Here is a 17,746-nt window from a genome sequence, read left to right on the forward strand (position 1 = left end):
GACCTGAGCTGAAACCAAGAGTGGGCCGCTTCACCGACTGAGGCTACCCAGGCGCCCGGTATTTTGCATCTCTTTGCTCACTGCTGAGGTTGAACACTTTTCCATATTTGTTAATCAGGGCATCTCCTGTCTTAAGACTTGTTTAAAGCCCGCCATCTATTTGGGTCTACATTTCCTGCAGCTTTACATAATCCAGCTTTAACAGATACTAAAATCAATAATCCGGGGGCGCTGGGTGGCTCAGTTGTTAAGCGTCTGCCTTCGGCTCAGGGCGTGATCCTAGGTCCCTGGGATTGAGCCCCGCATCAGGCTCCTCCGCTGGGAGCCTGCTTCTTCCTCTCCCGCTCCCCCTGCTTGTGTTCCCTCTCTTGCTGGCTGGCTGTCAAAGAAATAAATAAAATCTTTAAAAAAGAAAATCATCCAGAATTTCAGAAAGCATTTTATTAAAAGTCAGAACAAATATTAAGGCACAAAAATACATCAACTTTTCAAACAAAAATCTTTGAAACAGTTTTGTCCTACATTCAAAGCAACTTCTTCCCAATTATACAATAATTTAACCCTTTTAAATAGAAAAATATAACTTCTCAAACCCCTAAATTTTCTCCTCAAATACATGAACGCCTTCCTAGTTCTAACGAAATCTCTTAACGCAGTACTGAGCTTCTACATACACCGTACATTTCGCTAAAATCCTACTTTGTCACTTATATACATTTGATATGTTTAGAACTTTAACCAATATGTTAAACTTCTTTCTTGTAAGTATAAGGCTTGGTGTTTTATATTGCTTATTGCATGCTATTGATCATACAAAGGACACACTAAGAAAACTAGTGATTTTTAAATCGAGCATAACATCTCTCCACTTTAAACCAGTCATGTATAGCTTAGTGCAATACACTCAAACCCCTTTTATTTATTTTTAAAGTAAACTCTACCCCCAACGTGGGGCTTGAACTCACGACCCCAAGATCAAGAGTCGTATGTTTTACTGAAGAATGAGCCAGGCAGGCACCTCAAACCCCTTAAAAAAAAAAAAAAAAAAGATATAAAAATCAATCTTATATGTACATTTTTTATACTTTCGGTCTTGACATGATAGTAGTGCAAACAAAATGTACTGTATCACAGAGGAAAAGCTGGTTTTCTCTACAGGATATGAAAGATTTAAAAATTATCTTCTTTACCGGAAAAGTAAAGGAACATCATCTCTCAGTCTTAAAAAATTCACATATTCATCTATTTTTCCTTATTTGTGAAATAAATTAACTACCCTTTAAAGCAGATAATTAAATGCTAATCTAACTCAAACCATGAAAATTCCCTTGAAAGCAAATTTCACATATCATATAAATCTAACATGACTTGTATAAGAACACTTCAGCATTTTGTCTAGAAACACATAAAACTGGACTCTTCTCCTCAGATCCCTTCATTTATAGTGAGTCCTATCTTGATGGTATCCCAAGAAGAAACCGATCTGATAAGCTCAAAAGCTCTGATGACCAGTTTCTGGACACTTCGTGCAGAAGCTGGGATAATGAGCTGTACAATGGCCCCAGGTATCACTTCTCCCCGGTGTCCTTCAGATGAACCATAGCTACAGCCCTAGGACACCCCCTCCTGCTCATATCAGGCAGCTAAGAGGACCTTCCATAGGAATACTCAATTCAGGTCAAGAGACATCAACTGACGACACAATTACCACTGAAAGTGACAGATACCATATATACCCTTTAAAAAAACATTTCTGACAAGGTTATCAGGAGGGAATCCCGTTTCCTCTAGAAGATGAGAAAAGTTTGCATTTCAGCCTGTAGCTGAGCTATACACGGCGCATCCTTTATCTTTCCAGCGGCAGAAAGAAGGGTTTTTATACCCACTACTGAGGTTATGCCAGAGGCAGTGTCCCTTGTGCTCACCATCGACCCCCCACTCCTGCCCCACTACATCTGCAGCTCCTATAGGCTGGAAGCGAGGACCCTGTATTTCACACTTTAGCTGGAGCCATATGATGAGCTCGGGGTCTGCCTCGACATCTGGGAATGGTAGGAGTGAAAAATGTTAGGAATGAGAAGGTAGGGTCACCTCCAGGTCTGAAACAACTGGGCCCAGGGTAAAATACACCAAAACCAGAATGGACATAAATGCTGGGAAAGGTAGTGGGTGAGGGGTCCATTATTGTGGCAGAAATGGAAATAAGGAATGGAACCCACACTAACGGACACTCCTTTCCTACGAAGGATGCCCCAAACCATTCAGTGTTTCCTATTGGAAATAAATCTGAAAGTTATCTTTCAAGACACATTACTACTAGAAAATTTTTTTCCTAACCCCTATGACACGAGTAAATGAGAAATAAATTGAAAAGGCAGGCTCTTGAAGAAAAAAATTTGTTTTGTGGCTTCACGATGAAAATAAATTAATGGTTATACTTAAGTGTTTGTACTGGTTAAGACTTTAAATGCTTCTCAAAGTTCTCTGAAGTCGTTCTCAATTCACAAGGTTAGAACCTCTTCAAAGAAAGATATACAAGAGTCTAACTTTTATTCCTATTCTAAATGTCCACTAGCCCTGTATCTTTGGTCATGAAAGCAGCAAAACATTCACATTTCCATCATTCTACATTCAACTATCTTTCAAGTTTAGAATGTTCTGTACTTAAAAAAATATTAAAACAAAATTTCAAATCACATATTACATATATAATGTAACAAAATGATGTGTAAAACATGGTTGAAGTTTAAGAAATTACTTACAAGATTAATAGTGATATACTGTGCAGGTAAATATGTTTCATTATGAAACCAAATAAACCAAGATTACGTAAAGGATGTAATAGTGTCTACAAGGCTCCCTGGTCATGGGTCCCCAGCTTGCCGGAGAGGAACCCCGATGTGGCCACGTGTCAGCACCTGCCCCAGACAGATTCAGCAGCAGCTCGTGTGTGCGCATATGGCCTGAGTGAGGGGACAATGGCAGAGCAAATCCTTGGAAGTGACCATCGAGATCTCTTTCCTGTGTACTTGTGCTCCCCTGAGCTCAGACAGAGAGGACCCAACTCTGTGATTTGGTGTGCATGGTGATATTTACAAACAAGGACTTTGCATGGACCCGTATGTATACGTATAGACACCCACACCCACACCCACACACCAAAGCTAACCATATAAACAGGCTTATGTTCTAAGGCTAACCAAGTTTTACTTAATTTCAAATCACTTCAGTATAAAAGTCAAAGAAAACTATTATTGCATCTAGTCACTACAAACCCAGGAGACGAAGGCGCTGCTTTACCACATTACAGAAGAATGACATCATATACTCAAAGGTTAGTGGAAGAATAGCAGGAGTGCTTATGTAAAAGGTACTTTTAAGTCTGGAATTGTCATATTTTCCAGAGAAATGAGAAAATCCAAATCCGCATCCTTGCTACCTCTCAGCTAAGGGCATTTGGGTATATTTCTTTATCATAATACTTTTCTTAGATTATTTCCAAATCCAGGCAATTTGACGGACATGAAGCTGACATTCCAGAGTAGCTTAAAACGGTCGCAGAACCCTCCTACCACCTGAATTCTTAGTTGTAATACACAGATTTCCAAGATAATGCAATAAAACCTCATTGTACTACATCAAAACAAAGCTCTCTCAGTCTTGAGGAAGTCCTTCACCGTGAACTAGGTTTCATTTCTGTGGGTTCCAATCACATTATCTTTTCTGAAGAGAACATTTTTTCTGCCATTTCAGATCTGGTCATGATTTCCTGAAAAAACAACAACAACAACAAAAGATATGCTTGTAAATGTTGATGCTCCTTCCAGAACATAACAAAATTCTCTAATCTTTCAATGGTCACAGTTTTGTGGGGGATTAAGTATATTCCATGGTACACACAGAAATATTAGATACAGAAAATAAACACCAGATAATCCACACTTCTAGTGATGGATGGCCAATATCCATTGGCAAGTTCAGAAAACTTGAACATCCTGCTAGCTGGAAAGCATCTGGAGTTCAGAATCACCGGTGAGAGGCAGGGACGGGGCTAACATGGATTTCTTAGGCATAGTTCATCCGGGGATCTGTCTCACTTTACACAATTCATGTATTTTGAAATTATAAAATTATTTATCACATGAATCCTCCAAATGCCATTTTAAAGCAATTCTCCATGGTGTATCTTTCCATAGAGTTCTAAATCCTGAAGTTCAACTGCTTTGTAGCCAAGTGCATGTCCACTGAAGCCTCCTCAAAACCTCCCGCTATGGTCCGGTCAACCTGCTGCGGCCGGTCACCGCCCTTACCTTCAGCTGTGGCTTCTCTCCTATTCCCCAGCCACCACCTAAGTCACGCCTTGGCCACCACTTATTTCCCTCTACGGTTCCTTCCTGAAAGCTCCTGTTCCCCACATCCACCCTTTGTCACAATTCAGACTTCTTCTCGTCTTGGGCTACCCTTCAATGTCCAGATGACCCATAACTCATTTTCCTCCCCCAAACCTTCCCAAATCCACATCCTCTATTCACGTCTCCTGCTTATAAATGAAAATGAGATAGAAACTCTATTTAATACCCCAGCAAAATATCTCAAATAAAAGAAATTTAGACAAACTGCCATCTTAAAGTATTCTGAACTCTTACCAACGTACAAGATGTTAGAAAATCATAGACTTGAAATCTTATAAAATAATTCTCCCTTCCTTCATATCAACAAGCACTTATCTTGCTCCTGTTTTAAATGAGGATCGAGTTCCTTTACACTTAACTGACAAACCAGTGCACTGTCTTCCAACCTGCTCAATTTGAAATCATTTTATAAAGTTCCAGAATTTCTTTCTGAAATACATTTCTACTTTGTGAAAATAACAGCACCAAGAAAATAAGCAAAAAATATGTTTTACCTCATCTGAATCCACTAACACTGGAAGAGCTCTGAAACAAAACAGAAACAGATGACAATGTTATTAAAAGTCTAGTGTATGTACTAACGCTGAATACAGTCATATTCAGTGACCTACAAATTCTCAATCCTAGAGGAACACAGCCAACAGAAATAAACACCTAGGTTCACCAACAAACATGGAGAGGAATTTTCATACTGTTCTTAAGAGTCCCCAAACTAAAAATAGCCCATGTGGGTCAACTAGTATGTTCACACAATGAAATACTATGCAGCAAAGAAAAGGAATGGATTAGCAAGGGATACATTTTTTAAACTGACACAAGTAATCTACAGTTACGAGACGTCAGGACAGCAGCATATTTTGGAAAGTGGGGTTGTGATTTGGGAAGAAAACAAAGGGGTTTTTAGGGCACTGATGATGTTCTTTTTTTTTTCTTATCTGGGTGCTGGTTACACGAATGTGTTCATATTGAAAATTTATTGGAGCTTAGGATTCTATACTTTCCAGAATGTGTGCTATACTTAAAAAAAAATTTCAGTTAAAAACTGAAATGTGAAAATAATCATAACTTCAAATGGAAACAAGGCAAGATGAGCAATTCTAGAGGGAAATATGTTGGAAGAATATCAATGAATATACCATACAAATCAGTAATTCCAAACACAACTGACATCCGACTATGGATTTATTTTTTAAGCCCCAGCCATTTTTCACTTTCAACAGCTGGACAAGTATCGAGTAGTGATGTGTTATCTAACTGATGTCATGTGCTTTTGTGAGAACTTAACAGGAATGAATACGCTTGACTGTAGTAATCATTTCACTATGCGTATGTAGAGCAAATCTTCACGTACACCTTAAATATGTACATTAAAAAAAAGAGGGATGAGTAAACATACTATGAAAGGTGGTATTTATGGAATCAAGTACCTGTTTAATTCCCATATCATTACTACTGCTGACTGGATGTCTACCGGTGAAGGTACTGGACAGAGAGTTATACAATATAACCTTCGCCTGGGAAAGATAGTATGGATAAAAAGAAAAGCCAAGTGTAGAGCCTCGATGAGTGATAGATCCCCCTCACTGAGAGGGAGAGCCTGGAGGAAAAGTCTATCTGCTGGAGCTGCAACACGCAAGTGCCATCACTGCAAGACTCCAGGGGACGCCACTTACAGAGCAGGCTACGGTGAGGGCAGAAGAAAGAGAACCAAGAGACGAGCCAGGTGTGAGAAAGGGGCCAGGAGAGATTGTTTGTAATGCTTCTATTAAGGAAAATCCAGGGAGAAGACTGCTTTAGGGGAAACATGAACCAGAACCTGTGAGACCCAGAAGACCACGGTCGGGTGCTCAGCACTCTGGAGATAAACACCAGCAATCTTAAAAACAGTTCCTCTGTGAGGTTAATGACTTTAAAACTTATTAAGATGTATTGAGTGCACTGAAGAAGGAGGTGAACTCTGCTGTGTCTTTAATGGCTTATCAGAGGTAAGGAAAAGTCATTATGTCTATCTCATAATAGATTGCATCATATGTTAGATCTAGTCAAATCATCCTATGACATGCAAACAGAATTTCATACTCGACAGGAACTGTCTAAATAGGAAGTAAATGGGAGCGGGGAAGGGAAAGAACAGGATATGAAAACGTTATCATATCTGGCTATCCTACTGTTTTCTGTGGCGGAAATAGCTACACAGAATTCTTGTGTCAAACAGGATCTTGATCCTGATTAGCTCAAAGTTCCTGAGGGGCTTTGTCTGCACTCTATTCTTCTGATGCTCGTGTTTTTCCTCCACAGCTTCCCCACCATACATGGCATTGTTGTTCCATGTGTTTGAAAAAAATGTTTTATGTATGTTTGAACTTTTCCATAATAGGAAGTTGAAACAAAATAAAATTGATTCTAATCCTGAAAAACTTAGATGAGAAAAGGCTGGAGTTGGTTATACGCTACAAGTATTAAAGTAGTTGCTGTCCAGGGAAAAATGGAGGAGAAAGAAAAAGGCAGGGTGTTTTCTTTGTATTCTGACATGAAACCAGTCATTTGCTAGTGATGTAGGCCTATAAAAACATATGGAGGTATGATGTTTGAAAAGCACATGACAAAGTATGAGAATTATCTCGTTATACGATATCCTAAATTTCAGACTTAAACTTTAACAGAGGATATTTACACATCTGTGAATGAAGAGGGAATATTTTCTTCCACCCACTTCAAATCTTCATCCTGTAGAAGTAAATATTTATATATTAGCATTTGCTTAGTATCACCTGAAAGGAGAATTTTAAAATATAATGTATATAAAATTAAGCATTAAGATTCAAATGCATGATTCTTTGCATTTCTACATATCCTAAGAAGTTGGCACTTATGCCACACAGAAATTCTGCCAGTATTCTCTTAATAAATTTGAACTTGGAATTTTGTACTTCTTCTTGGTTTTCGTTAGATGCAAGGTGTCATTCTGTCCTGAAAAACCACAGTAGAAACACAGTTGATTTATAAGACAGAAAATTGCAAGAATATTGATTTTTATTGGTTTTTGCTCCCAGTACTCATTATGACTAATTTGTTAATGTTTTTATATCATGAGTTTATAATTTTTCAACAGAAAAAGATGACAGTACAAATACTCTAAATTTACAAAAGCCTATTTACTTCTGTCGCTTATATTTCTGTTCATCTCTCTGCTAGGAGACAAGAAAAGGAAAGCAGGTCAGTCAGCATACCCGTTTTTTAGCAGAAACCTATTTATGGTTATCTCACTGGGAGAAAGAAAAATAAAAGGCATACTAAGTATTTTGATTTATAAATAAAATAAAATAAATCAAAATGCTTCTTTGTAATCTACCTGGCTACATGGAATACTCTTTCTAGTATTAATCACATCTTGCACACCTGGGAGAGAGACAAAGCGATTGAGCCAGTATTAATAGGAACCCCAATTCTCTGAGTCTCAAGTAGAAATAAGTCTTAAGATAAGGCTTCTGATCAAGAGCTGACTGCCCTTAATTTAGGGAAATGAAAAAGTATTCCCTTGATGTGCTTACAAACATTTAGTTTTAAAATAAACTGAGACATATCCCTAAAATAAAAGGAAAATATTTTAATGAATTTAAAGTTTAACAGCTCTAATGCCAGATAAAACTGTTGCAATTTTTAAAAAGTTTAAATCACCATAAAACTACTCAAAGAACACATTCTAAAAAATTATTGATTACCAAAAATAAAAATGAAAAAATTTACCAAAACCAACAGATCAAACTGTTCTTGTGGATCATCTGTTCCGTCAGAACTTATAAGCATAAATTTTATACTCTATTAATCACAGCATAAACAATTATAAGAAAGCAGAATATAAAACTGTATGAGAGGCACTTCCACTATGACTAATTCATATGCATAAAATATTAAAAAACTCATCTCTACTCTCTATTTTACCATTTTCTTCAAGCTTCCACAGTTCTATAACAGATGCTAATTTTGTTAACTGCACAGGCAATACACAAAGTCCTTTCCTAACAAATAACAGATGTTATCTGAAATGGCTTCAAAAATCACTTTAAAATGTCGAAAAATTAACAGAAGCTTCTACTATGTCAAAGCTTCTCCGTCTTTAATGTGCATATGAGTCATCTACGGGATCCTGTGAAGCAGCCGATTCAGATTCAGTAGGTCTGAGTGGGCCGGAGCCCGCGCGTCGGGCAAGCTCCCAGGTGACGCTCATGCTGCTGGTCCAAGAAGGGCACCCCAGGAGCCGGCGTCTACCGCGGTTACAGTCGTCAGACTTAACTAGTATCGCTGCGTGGTAACACTGAATTTCATACAAAAAACCTCAGCAGAGAATGGTTTCCTAATAGTTGATGACTGTGACACAGGCTCTATTACATACAGACTCTACTCACAAAATTATCAGAAGTAGCAGGTTTGGCTGTTCCGTTGGAAACCGTTTTTGAGACTCTCAATTTTATTCCTTCAGCTACAATGAGAAACATTATGGAGAGAAATATATAAAATTATAAAATACTATTTTCCTTCATAATCTCACATTTAATAACCCAACACAGATCTACGCATGTATTTATATCTATATAGATTCATATATAGATGTGTACGTATACATACACACACTATTTATATACGTATATTTAAAGGAGGGTTAATAGTAGAAGCTTCGGGCAGGGTGCTGGCTTTAACATGAAATGTAGGCGGGATGGCAAAAATTAATAGATTTCACAAATATTTGCAATAACAACCAGGTTTTCAAGACGCCAGTTTGAATTCTAGTTTTACAGGAGTTTAAACAAACAAGCAAACATATATACATGTTTCCTTAAAGAGTTTCACTACATTTTAAAGTTTATGGATTTAAAAATCTATAGAATTTTTAGTCTCATATTCAAGAATAAAACACCTTTGTCTACGCCTGTACTTCTCTGATGTGTACATTTTGGAATGTTCCTATGGTAAATATAAAATGGGAAAGAGAAGGATTTTCTTCCTTCCTATTTGACCAAGGCTCTCCCCTCTGCCAGCAGTTTCAGAGCAGAGGTGAAGAGCGTGAGTTCCGGAACTAGACTGCCTGACCTAGGATTCTGGCTCTCCCTATGCAACCCTGGGCAAAGAAGTACACTTTCTGTGACTCAGCGTCCCCAGCAACACAATGGGATGATACTGACATCTACCTTACAGAGTTCTGATGAGCATTAGACAAGGTACCTGACACGTAATCTCTGTCCCATAAGTAATCATTTTAGTTATTACTATAATTTGCAAATTGTGCTTCTCCATAAATAAGGACAATTGGTATATGTTTGATCATAAGTTAATATAATACATGAAGATGAGGTTCCTCAATCAAAAAACATTTCCATGGAGCATTTAAAATCCCAACATTTGAGATCTATTCTCTTAATGGGGCAATACACTGATTTTTAAAACTGAGGTACAACATAGATAATAAAATACACAAATTTTAAGTGTACAGCCTAAGAGAGTTCACAAACATACATACTTGTGTAACTACCATCTCAACTGCAACATTTAACATTTCCATCATTATAGAAGGTTCTTTAAATTCCTTTCCGGTCAATTCTAATCTTACCAGAAGCAACCATTGTTCTGATTTCCATAATCACCACAGCTTAGTTCTGCCTGTTCTGGAACTTCATATATAGAACCATAATCCATGGACTCTATATTCTTTAGGATTTGGCTACTTTCACTCAATATAAAGGTTTTGAGATTACTTACATTGTAGTGTTTGTTACTTTTGATATCGAACAGTAGCCCATTGTGTGGGTATACTACAAATACTTTATCCATTCATCTGTTGATCCAGTTTTAAACTATTAAGACTAAAGTTGCTGAAAATAATAGTGTACATCAGCATCTATCTGTGAACATCTGCTTTCATTTCTAGCATATCTTCTGGGTAAATATCTTGGGGTGGAATGGCTGGGTTGTATGGTAGGTATATGTTTACCGTTTTAAGAACCAAATTACTTTTTAAACAAGTCTTACTACTTTCCATTCCTTCCAGCAGTGTCTGAGTGATCTAGCTGTTCCGCATCCTCTCCAACATTTCACGCTGTCAGTCTTTTAAACTTTAACCATTCTAGTGCATATGTGGTGGTATCCCACTCTGGTTTAATTTGTGTTTCCCTGATGACCAATTATACTGAGTACCTTTTCACATGCTTGTTGGTCATTCCTTTGTCTTCTTTGGTGAAGTGTCTATTCAAGTATTTTTTTGTCTTTTACAAATGGAGTTATATTTTGTTGACTTATAGGGATTTTACTTATATTCTGGATACAAATCCTTCCTCAGATATATGTACTGAGGATCTTTTATTCCAGTCTTGGGCTGGATACATGTTCTTTGTCATGTATCATGTACAGAGAATCTTTTACTCCAGTCTAAGCCTTGCCTTTCATTTTCTTATGTTTCTCTTGATAAGTATTTAAACTTTGGTGAAATCTAATTTACCAGTTTTTAAAATTTTATGGTAACTGCTTACGTCCTAAGAAATTATCTAACTCAAGGTTATAAAGATATTTTCTTGTTTTCTTTCAGAAGAGTTATAGTTTTTCTTTTTGGGGTGGGGACAGAGGGAGAGAGAGAATCTTAAGCCGGTTCCACACCCAGGGTGGAGTCCAATATGGGCTCAATCTCACAACCCTGAGATCACGACCTGAGCCAAAATCAAGAGTTGGACACTTAACTGACTGAGCCACCAGGGCCACCAGAAGAGTTATAGTTTAAGTTTTCACATGTAGGGTCTGTGGTCCATCTTGAATTAATTATTATGTGACATCTGCGTAAGGAGTCTAGGTGATTTTCCCTCCATGTGTTTATCTAATTGTTCCAGCACTAGTTGGTGACAATACTATTCTGTCCTCATAAAATGTCTTGGTGCCCTTGTCAAAAATCAGTTGACAAATGAGGTTTCCAGTTTGGAGCTACTTTAATAATTGCATTACATTCATTCATTTATTTTTTCATTTATTCATTCATTCATTCATTTATAGAGAGGGGAGGGGAAGAAGGATAGGGAGAGAGGGAATACCAAGCAGGCTCCACGCCTAGCATGGGGCCCAATGTGGGGCTCAATCCCACAACCCTGAGATCATGACCTGAGCCGGAATCAAGAGTCGGACTTTCAACCGACTGAGCCCCCTAGGCGCCTCTACTGCATTCCTTTTGAAAACAAAACTTTTAGAAACCTATTATATGGAATCAATTTGGTACTTGTAAAAGTACATTCTTCAGAATGTTATTACTTAATGCAATAACAAGAACAACAAAATCAACCGACCACATATGTGTGGATTTATTTCTGGACTCCATTTTGATGCATTGCTGTGTTTCTCCAACCTCCTGCCAATACCACACTATACTGATGAATAGAACTTGAAATTTTTGTAAGTCTTGAAATTACTGTAAATCCATTAATTTTATTTTATTGAGATAAAATTCCCACACTATCTTGAAGTGAACAATTCAGTAGATTTCAGGATAGTCAAGGAATTGTGCAACCATCACCACTAATTTCAGAAGATTTTCATCACCTAAAAAGAAATCCCATGGCCATCAGTAGTCACTCACTACTCATTCCTTCCACCAAACCCTGGCAATCACCAATATACTTCCTGTCTTCTACGGATTTATCTTTTGTGGACTTTTCATCTAATTAGAATCATATAACTTGTGATCTTTATGATTGGTTTCTTTCACTTAGCATAATGTTTTTAAGATCTGTCCATGTCGTAACTATAAGAATGTCTGGGCCCTTCTAGGTCCTTCTCTTTCCCACATACATTTTAAAATCAGATTAACTGGGGCGCCTGGGTGACACAGTCAGTTGAGCATCTGACTCTTGATTTTGGCTCAGGCCATGATCTCAGGGTCCTGGAATCGAGCCCTAAGTCGGGCTCCATGCTTAGCAGGGAGTCTGCTTAAGATTCTCTTCTCCCTCTGCTCCTCCCCCCATGCTTTCTCTCTCTCTCTCAATTATTAAATGAAATAAAAAAAAAAAAATCAGATCAACCGTTTGTACTTTTTTTAAGGTCAGTTAGAATCATGATTGGGATTGCACTGACTCTACTTATCAGTTTGTGGTACTGACTGCTTAATAGTATTGAGAGATAAAATTCATAAACACGTTACAGCTCTACACTTACTTATTCTCAGCAACTGAATTATGTATTGATGTTGCCTTAACAAACGCTTAAAGTATTATGGTAAAATTAATAAAATGATAAAATGCAGAAATTAACTGAAAGACGAAAATAGCACCAAAACTGTAATTAGAAATGGTTTGGGAAAGAACAGGAAATTACAGATATATATAATTCTGAAGAGCAAGAAGATGTGACTCAAGGAAATTTAGCAATCATCATTGAGAAGAAGATTATCAGGAGCTAAGCACAATGTAAACTAAATTGTTGGTGTGAAACAGTTTACCTACTTTACTACTTAGACTTTAAAAGCGAACAGGTAACAAAAGCTCAAACTACATTAATGATCTTGAAAATTTCATTACTGACTTTTCCTTTTGTGACTGTCTACCATAATAGGCGTTTTGGCAGATATCGTTTTAAAATTATTTTAACAGGAAAAAAGTGTATCTGACTTTGCATAATAAGTAAAGGTACAAGGTGCAATACAATGGTCATTTAATAAGAAAACATATCACTTACTTAAGTTTTCAGATGGTACCATAAATTCTTCAATTTCATCATCAGAATCATCGATTAACGGCATGAAGGCATATCTACATCAGAAACAAGGAGGAGTAGTTTTATTAGTGCATTTAAACCTGTTCGGTTTTCAGTTCATATCTAAAAGCATCATTACACAAAAATATTTACATTTAAAAAATATGCAAGTAATGAATCATGGAACTTTGTATCAAAAACTAGGGATGTACTGTACGGTGACTAACATAATATAATAAAAAAATATTATTTAAAAAAAATAAAAAGTTTCTTATAAATTCAAATAACAAAAATTTAATTATCTTACTTTCAATTTAGGAAAGATTATTAGCAATGAAACAGTGAAACTGGAACTCTTAAGCCCCGCTGGTCAAAGTGTAACTGGATAAGATCTTTCTGGAAAGCAGTTCTGCAATGTTAAGGGAAGGGAACTTCCTGCTGCACTTTTTTCTCCCTGTCAGGTTTACCCTCCCTGCCCACTACTTGTTAACTTATCCCCTAACAAAAGGTAGATTGCTAATCTTACCGGTGAAAAGAAAGCGTACTGACTGAGCCACATTTGCTAGGTCAGAAATACATTCAGAAAGCATTGCTGATAATAACAATAATCACAGAAACAAACTGCCTAATTATTAGGGACTGCTTCTATAAATCAGGCTACATTCATATTATGGAATAAGAAAGAGCCATTAAAAATAATGTGGTAGATCTAGTGGCATCTGGCTGGCTCAGTCACAGAGCATGTGACTCTCAATTTCAGGGTCATGAGTTCAAGCCCCATGCTGGACACGGAGCCTACTTAAAAAAAATGTGGTAGATCTATACAAGATGATATGGAAAGATACATCTTAAATAAGAAGGTGCAGAACAGCGTATATGTGTAAGTACATACTTATGTACAATTACTATATACTTTTTAAAAAAAGATTTATCTATTTATTTTAGAGAGACAGAGAGAGAAAGTGTGCGTGAATGCAGTGGGATGGGGCAGCGGACAGCGTTAAGCAGACTCTGCACTGAGTGCGGAACCTGACTCGGGGTTTGATCTCATGACCCTGAGATCACGACCTAAGCCAAAACCAAGAGTCAGACACCTAACTGTGCCACCCAGGTGTCCCAATTATTATATACTTGTAAAAAGAGAGGGAGAAACACACACACTGGTATATACTTTTTCATTTTTCCCTAGAAGGGCATTCAAGAAATTTCACAGCCCCTTCCTTGGGGAAGAGGAGTGGGGCAAGGGCAGGTGGGCCTTCCTATCACATGCAGCCAATGGTACAACCTGAACTTACCACTTGAGCTCCTTATGATTTTGGTCCTACCTTTCCTTTCCAGCTTTACTTCCCTCCACTGGAAGTAGTATCAACCAAAATGCATGCCTCAATAGCCTCCAAGGTATATCATGTTTTTCCCCACTACCTCAGAAAATGTACATTCTTTCTCAGCTCCGTCGTTCAGTGTTCTGCTTCTTTCCTCAAGGAAGGTGCTGCCTTTCAAGGAGGCTTCCTCATCCCCTGGACTTCCTAGTTTATACATCTCTTATTTCACGGTCTTGCATTATGTCTGTCTCCCTACTTGATTGTGTACTCCTTTAAAAGCGAGGACTTCCTCAGTTTGTATGAACGTGTTTTTATTTGAACACAGTAGCAGTGATCAACAAAGGCTTGCCAAACTTGAATTTTCCCGTGTTAGGTACCTCTGATTGTTTGCTGATGGTCTCCACAAAAACATTATTACAATAAGGATAAGTGAAAAAAGGAAGCTCCAAAATGCATCATCAACCCAGCGTTCCATCCAATCCTATAACAAGGACAATTCAAACATGAAATGTTAATGTTCTGATAAACACAGATAGATTTCCCATTCAAATAGTGTACAATGACAAACACTAATGAAATCTTTCCAACTAGTTCATCTTCCAGATAAGTTTTTTAAGAAAATAAAAACTAAGAAATGCTATCTTTATCAAATTAACATGAATGCCTCCTACTTCAGCCTTATAACCAATCAGATAAATAAAACCCTAACACAAATTATATACTACAGGATCATAAAGAATTAGTGTTTAGGGATGCCTGGGTGGCTCAGTTGGTTAAACGTCTGCCTTTGGCTCAGGTCATGATCCCAGGGTCCTGGGATTGAGTCCTGCATCTGGCTCCTTGCTTGGCAGGGAGCCTGCTTCTCCCTCTGCCTGCTGCTCCCCCTGCTTATGCTCGCGTGCTCTCTCCCTCTCTCTCTCTGACAAATAAATAAAATCTTAAAAAAAAAAAAAAGAATTAGTGTTTAAAGGGGCTTCTGAGATCACTCAATCTATCTTCTAGATGAGAACAGTTGTGAGGCAGGGTAACAGGAGAATCAGAAGCAAGTTCACAATGGGTACTTTCAACATCGATGGTATTAGAAATTTCCGATGTAAAGATCTTGATGCAATATTTTTCCCAATAGGTTATTTTGCTTTTAGTAAGACAGGAGATTTTATTATATGTTGTTTGAAATGTTTCTAAGGGCTGTTTAACATTATAAACATTCCTTTCCATCAAATTTTAGGTTCAACAGAAAGATTTACAAAACAAAAGTAAAAATCCAGAAGATATACTTAGAACTCCAAGTGAAAAACCCTAAGGTGAGGGGAGGAGAAAAAAGAAATTCCAGGAAAGTTCAGTTTCTTCTCTCACTAAATTATCCCTGAGGCAGAAGTCTAGGATGCTCAGAGGGCTGTCTGTAACGTTTATTTAGAACTAGAGACTAGCTTTAAATCAAGAAGCCCCCAAAAAGGCCTTTTAAGTTTTAAATCTAAGAAATGTATCTTCTACCTGGAGAACCTGCAGAGAGTATCTCCTGAAGGTTCATGATGAGTGTACCATCCTAGAAACATGCCAGACTTAAGGTTTACAGTCCCATTTAAGATAACAAAAACCCAATTTCATGGTATACAAGAAGAAAAAGATTTCCTGTTATCTTAAATTATATAGGAAGGTAATTATTTTTCAAAATATATAAAGGGGAAGTTGAGAAAAGAACATAATTAGAAAAGTAGATTTAGGAGAAATATTTTCAGATTCATTTAAAGGAGGGAAAAGTCCTTTAATCCTATGTAAAATAATTCAAACTAAACTAAAAGTCTCTACTAAAATTACCTGTTTATAAACACAAACTAAATTCTTCAAAACTACCCAAAATCGTATAATTAAAAATGAAAACTGTTTAAATAGGAAGATTATACTTACTGATTGACATTTTGCAATTCTAAATGTCTTGGTTGTCCACACCATAAACACTATAGAAGCTGAAACACACCAAAAAGTCACCTTTGAAGGAACATGAAATACTGAAATAATTTATTATAGTAAGAAAATTAAATAGCTTACCCAGTACGGCAAAGATCAGAGTATTTGTAAAGTGCCTGTATAAAGAAAACTTCACCGTGTTCTTTCTTAGCCTTAGAGTCTTCATAGTTTGTGCCAAACTTATAAATATGTGCAAAAAGTTAAGGAAAAACATTTTAAGTGGTAATAAACAGTTTAAAAACAACATAAGAACCTTCTGCTACATTTCTAAAATTAGTACTGCTAAATATAGTTCCTATAAAAACACAAAAAAATCTTATTTTAGCCAATACTATATGATCATGATACTGATTTTATCACAGGTTTTGCTTTATAATTTACCATTGTCTGAACTAAACAAACTTTGAGGAAGACAACGAGCAAGAGGCCCTATGATGTTCTCCTTCAAGGCCAAGCTCCCACGACACAGGATAGAGCAGCATATACACTAAACAACGAGCCCCCTTAGGCCAGACACTCTTACGGATCACATTATGACATGCCCTTAGGCTTGTGCTTTTGTCTCTGTTTCTTTCTTATTTTTTTCTTTCCAGTCTACTCTATTTTTATCCTCTGAATGACCATAATTAAGAAGTGAGGTCATCTATCAATTCCATTGTATAAACTGAAAAATGAAATACGTTAAATAAAACAAATCTGCACTTAGGTCAGGAGAGACTTCATTCAAAAGATTATTGCAACAGGCAGAGGCTTATTGTAATGGGGAGGCTGTTCCAACTCTAAGATCTGCAAGAGTCCCACAGGTCAGGCCAGACGGGGCTTTGTTTTTGTAGGAAGGGGTAAACAAGACTGGAAAGCAAGTGTGGGGAAGTGGGTGGCATGACTGGACAGCCACTCAGGAATGACTTTCCCTGAGGTGTGCAGATTCTTAAGAGGGGCCACTGAGCAGGGCTGTGGTGGACGAAAGCTCAGGGACCTAGGGAGGGAGGCTGCTCAGTCTGGGCCAGGCTGATCAGTAGGTACACAGCTCTGTGTCTGGCCTTGTCATAGGTAACAAAGGGGCATCTGGGAGTCTCGTGGACTTATGTCTCATGTAAGTCCTTTGTAGTAAGCCTTTTCCCAGAACACAAAAGGGTGGGGTTTTTCTTAACCATGGCTATTTTCCAGGAGCACAGGGATCAGGTTAAGCTCAACACTGCCAAGTATGAAGCAGCAAAAACAGGCTTCTTCACTGACTCCTCGGCAGTGAAGCTGGGATTCAAGCCAGAGCTGTCTCTTCGTAAATGGGAGTTGCTTCCTCTGGAGCACACCGCCAAGCTTTGT

The 17,746-nt window shown here is 37.5% G+C and overlaps 1 protein-coding gene across 2 annotated transcripts in view; it reads right to left on the bottom strand.

The window, feature by feature from the left end:
• Positions 1 to 426: 426 nt before the first annotated feature.
• Positions 427 to 17,746, bottom strand: part of TMEM87B (transmembrane protein 87B) — a 47,472-nt gene continuing 30,152 nt past the window's right edge. For both annotated transcript variants that reach the window (XM_057309209.1, XM_057309208.1), the window contains exons 12-19: positions 16,505 to 16,609; positions 16,364 to 16,422; positions 14,833 to 14,936; positions 13,116 to 13,189; positions 8,819 to 8,892; positions 7,087 to 7,139; positions 4,907 to 4,937; positions 427 to 3,769 (exon numbers count right to left, since the gene is read on the bottom strand). In XM_057309209.1, coding sequence (XP_057165192.1) covers positions 3,710 to 3,769; positions 4,907 to 4,937; positions 7,087 to 7,139; positions 8,819 to 8,892; positions 13,116 to 13,189; positions 14,833 to 14,936; positions 16,364 to 16,422; positions 16,505 to 16,609 — 560 coding nt within the window. In that variant the 3' untranslated portion in view covers positions 427 to 3,709. The remainder of the gene's footprint in view (positions 3,770 to 4,906; positions 4,938 to 7,086; positions 7,140 to 8,818; positions 8,893 to 13,115; positions 13,190 to 14,832; positions 14,937 to 16,363; positions 16,423 to 16,504; positions 16,610 to 17,746) is intronic.

The sequence above is a fragment of the Ursus arctos genome, unplaced genomic scaffold (genome assembly GCF_023065955.2).
Source record: "Ursus arctos isolate Adak ecotype North America unplaced genomic scaffold, UrsArc2.0 scaffold_8, whole genome shotgun sequence".
Classification (NCBI taxonomy): domain Eukaryota; kingdom Metazoa; phylum Chordata; class Mammalia; order Carnivora; family Ursidae; genus Ursus; species Ursus arctos.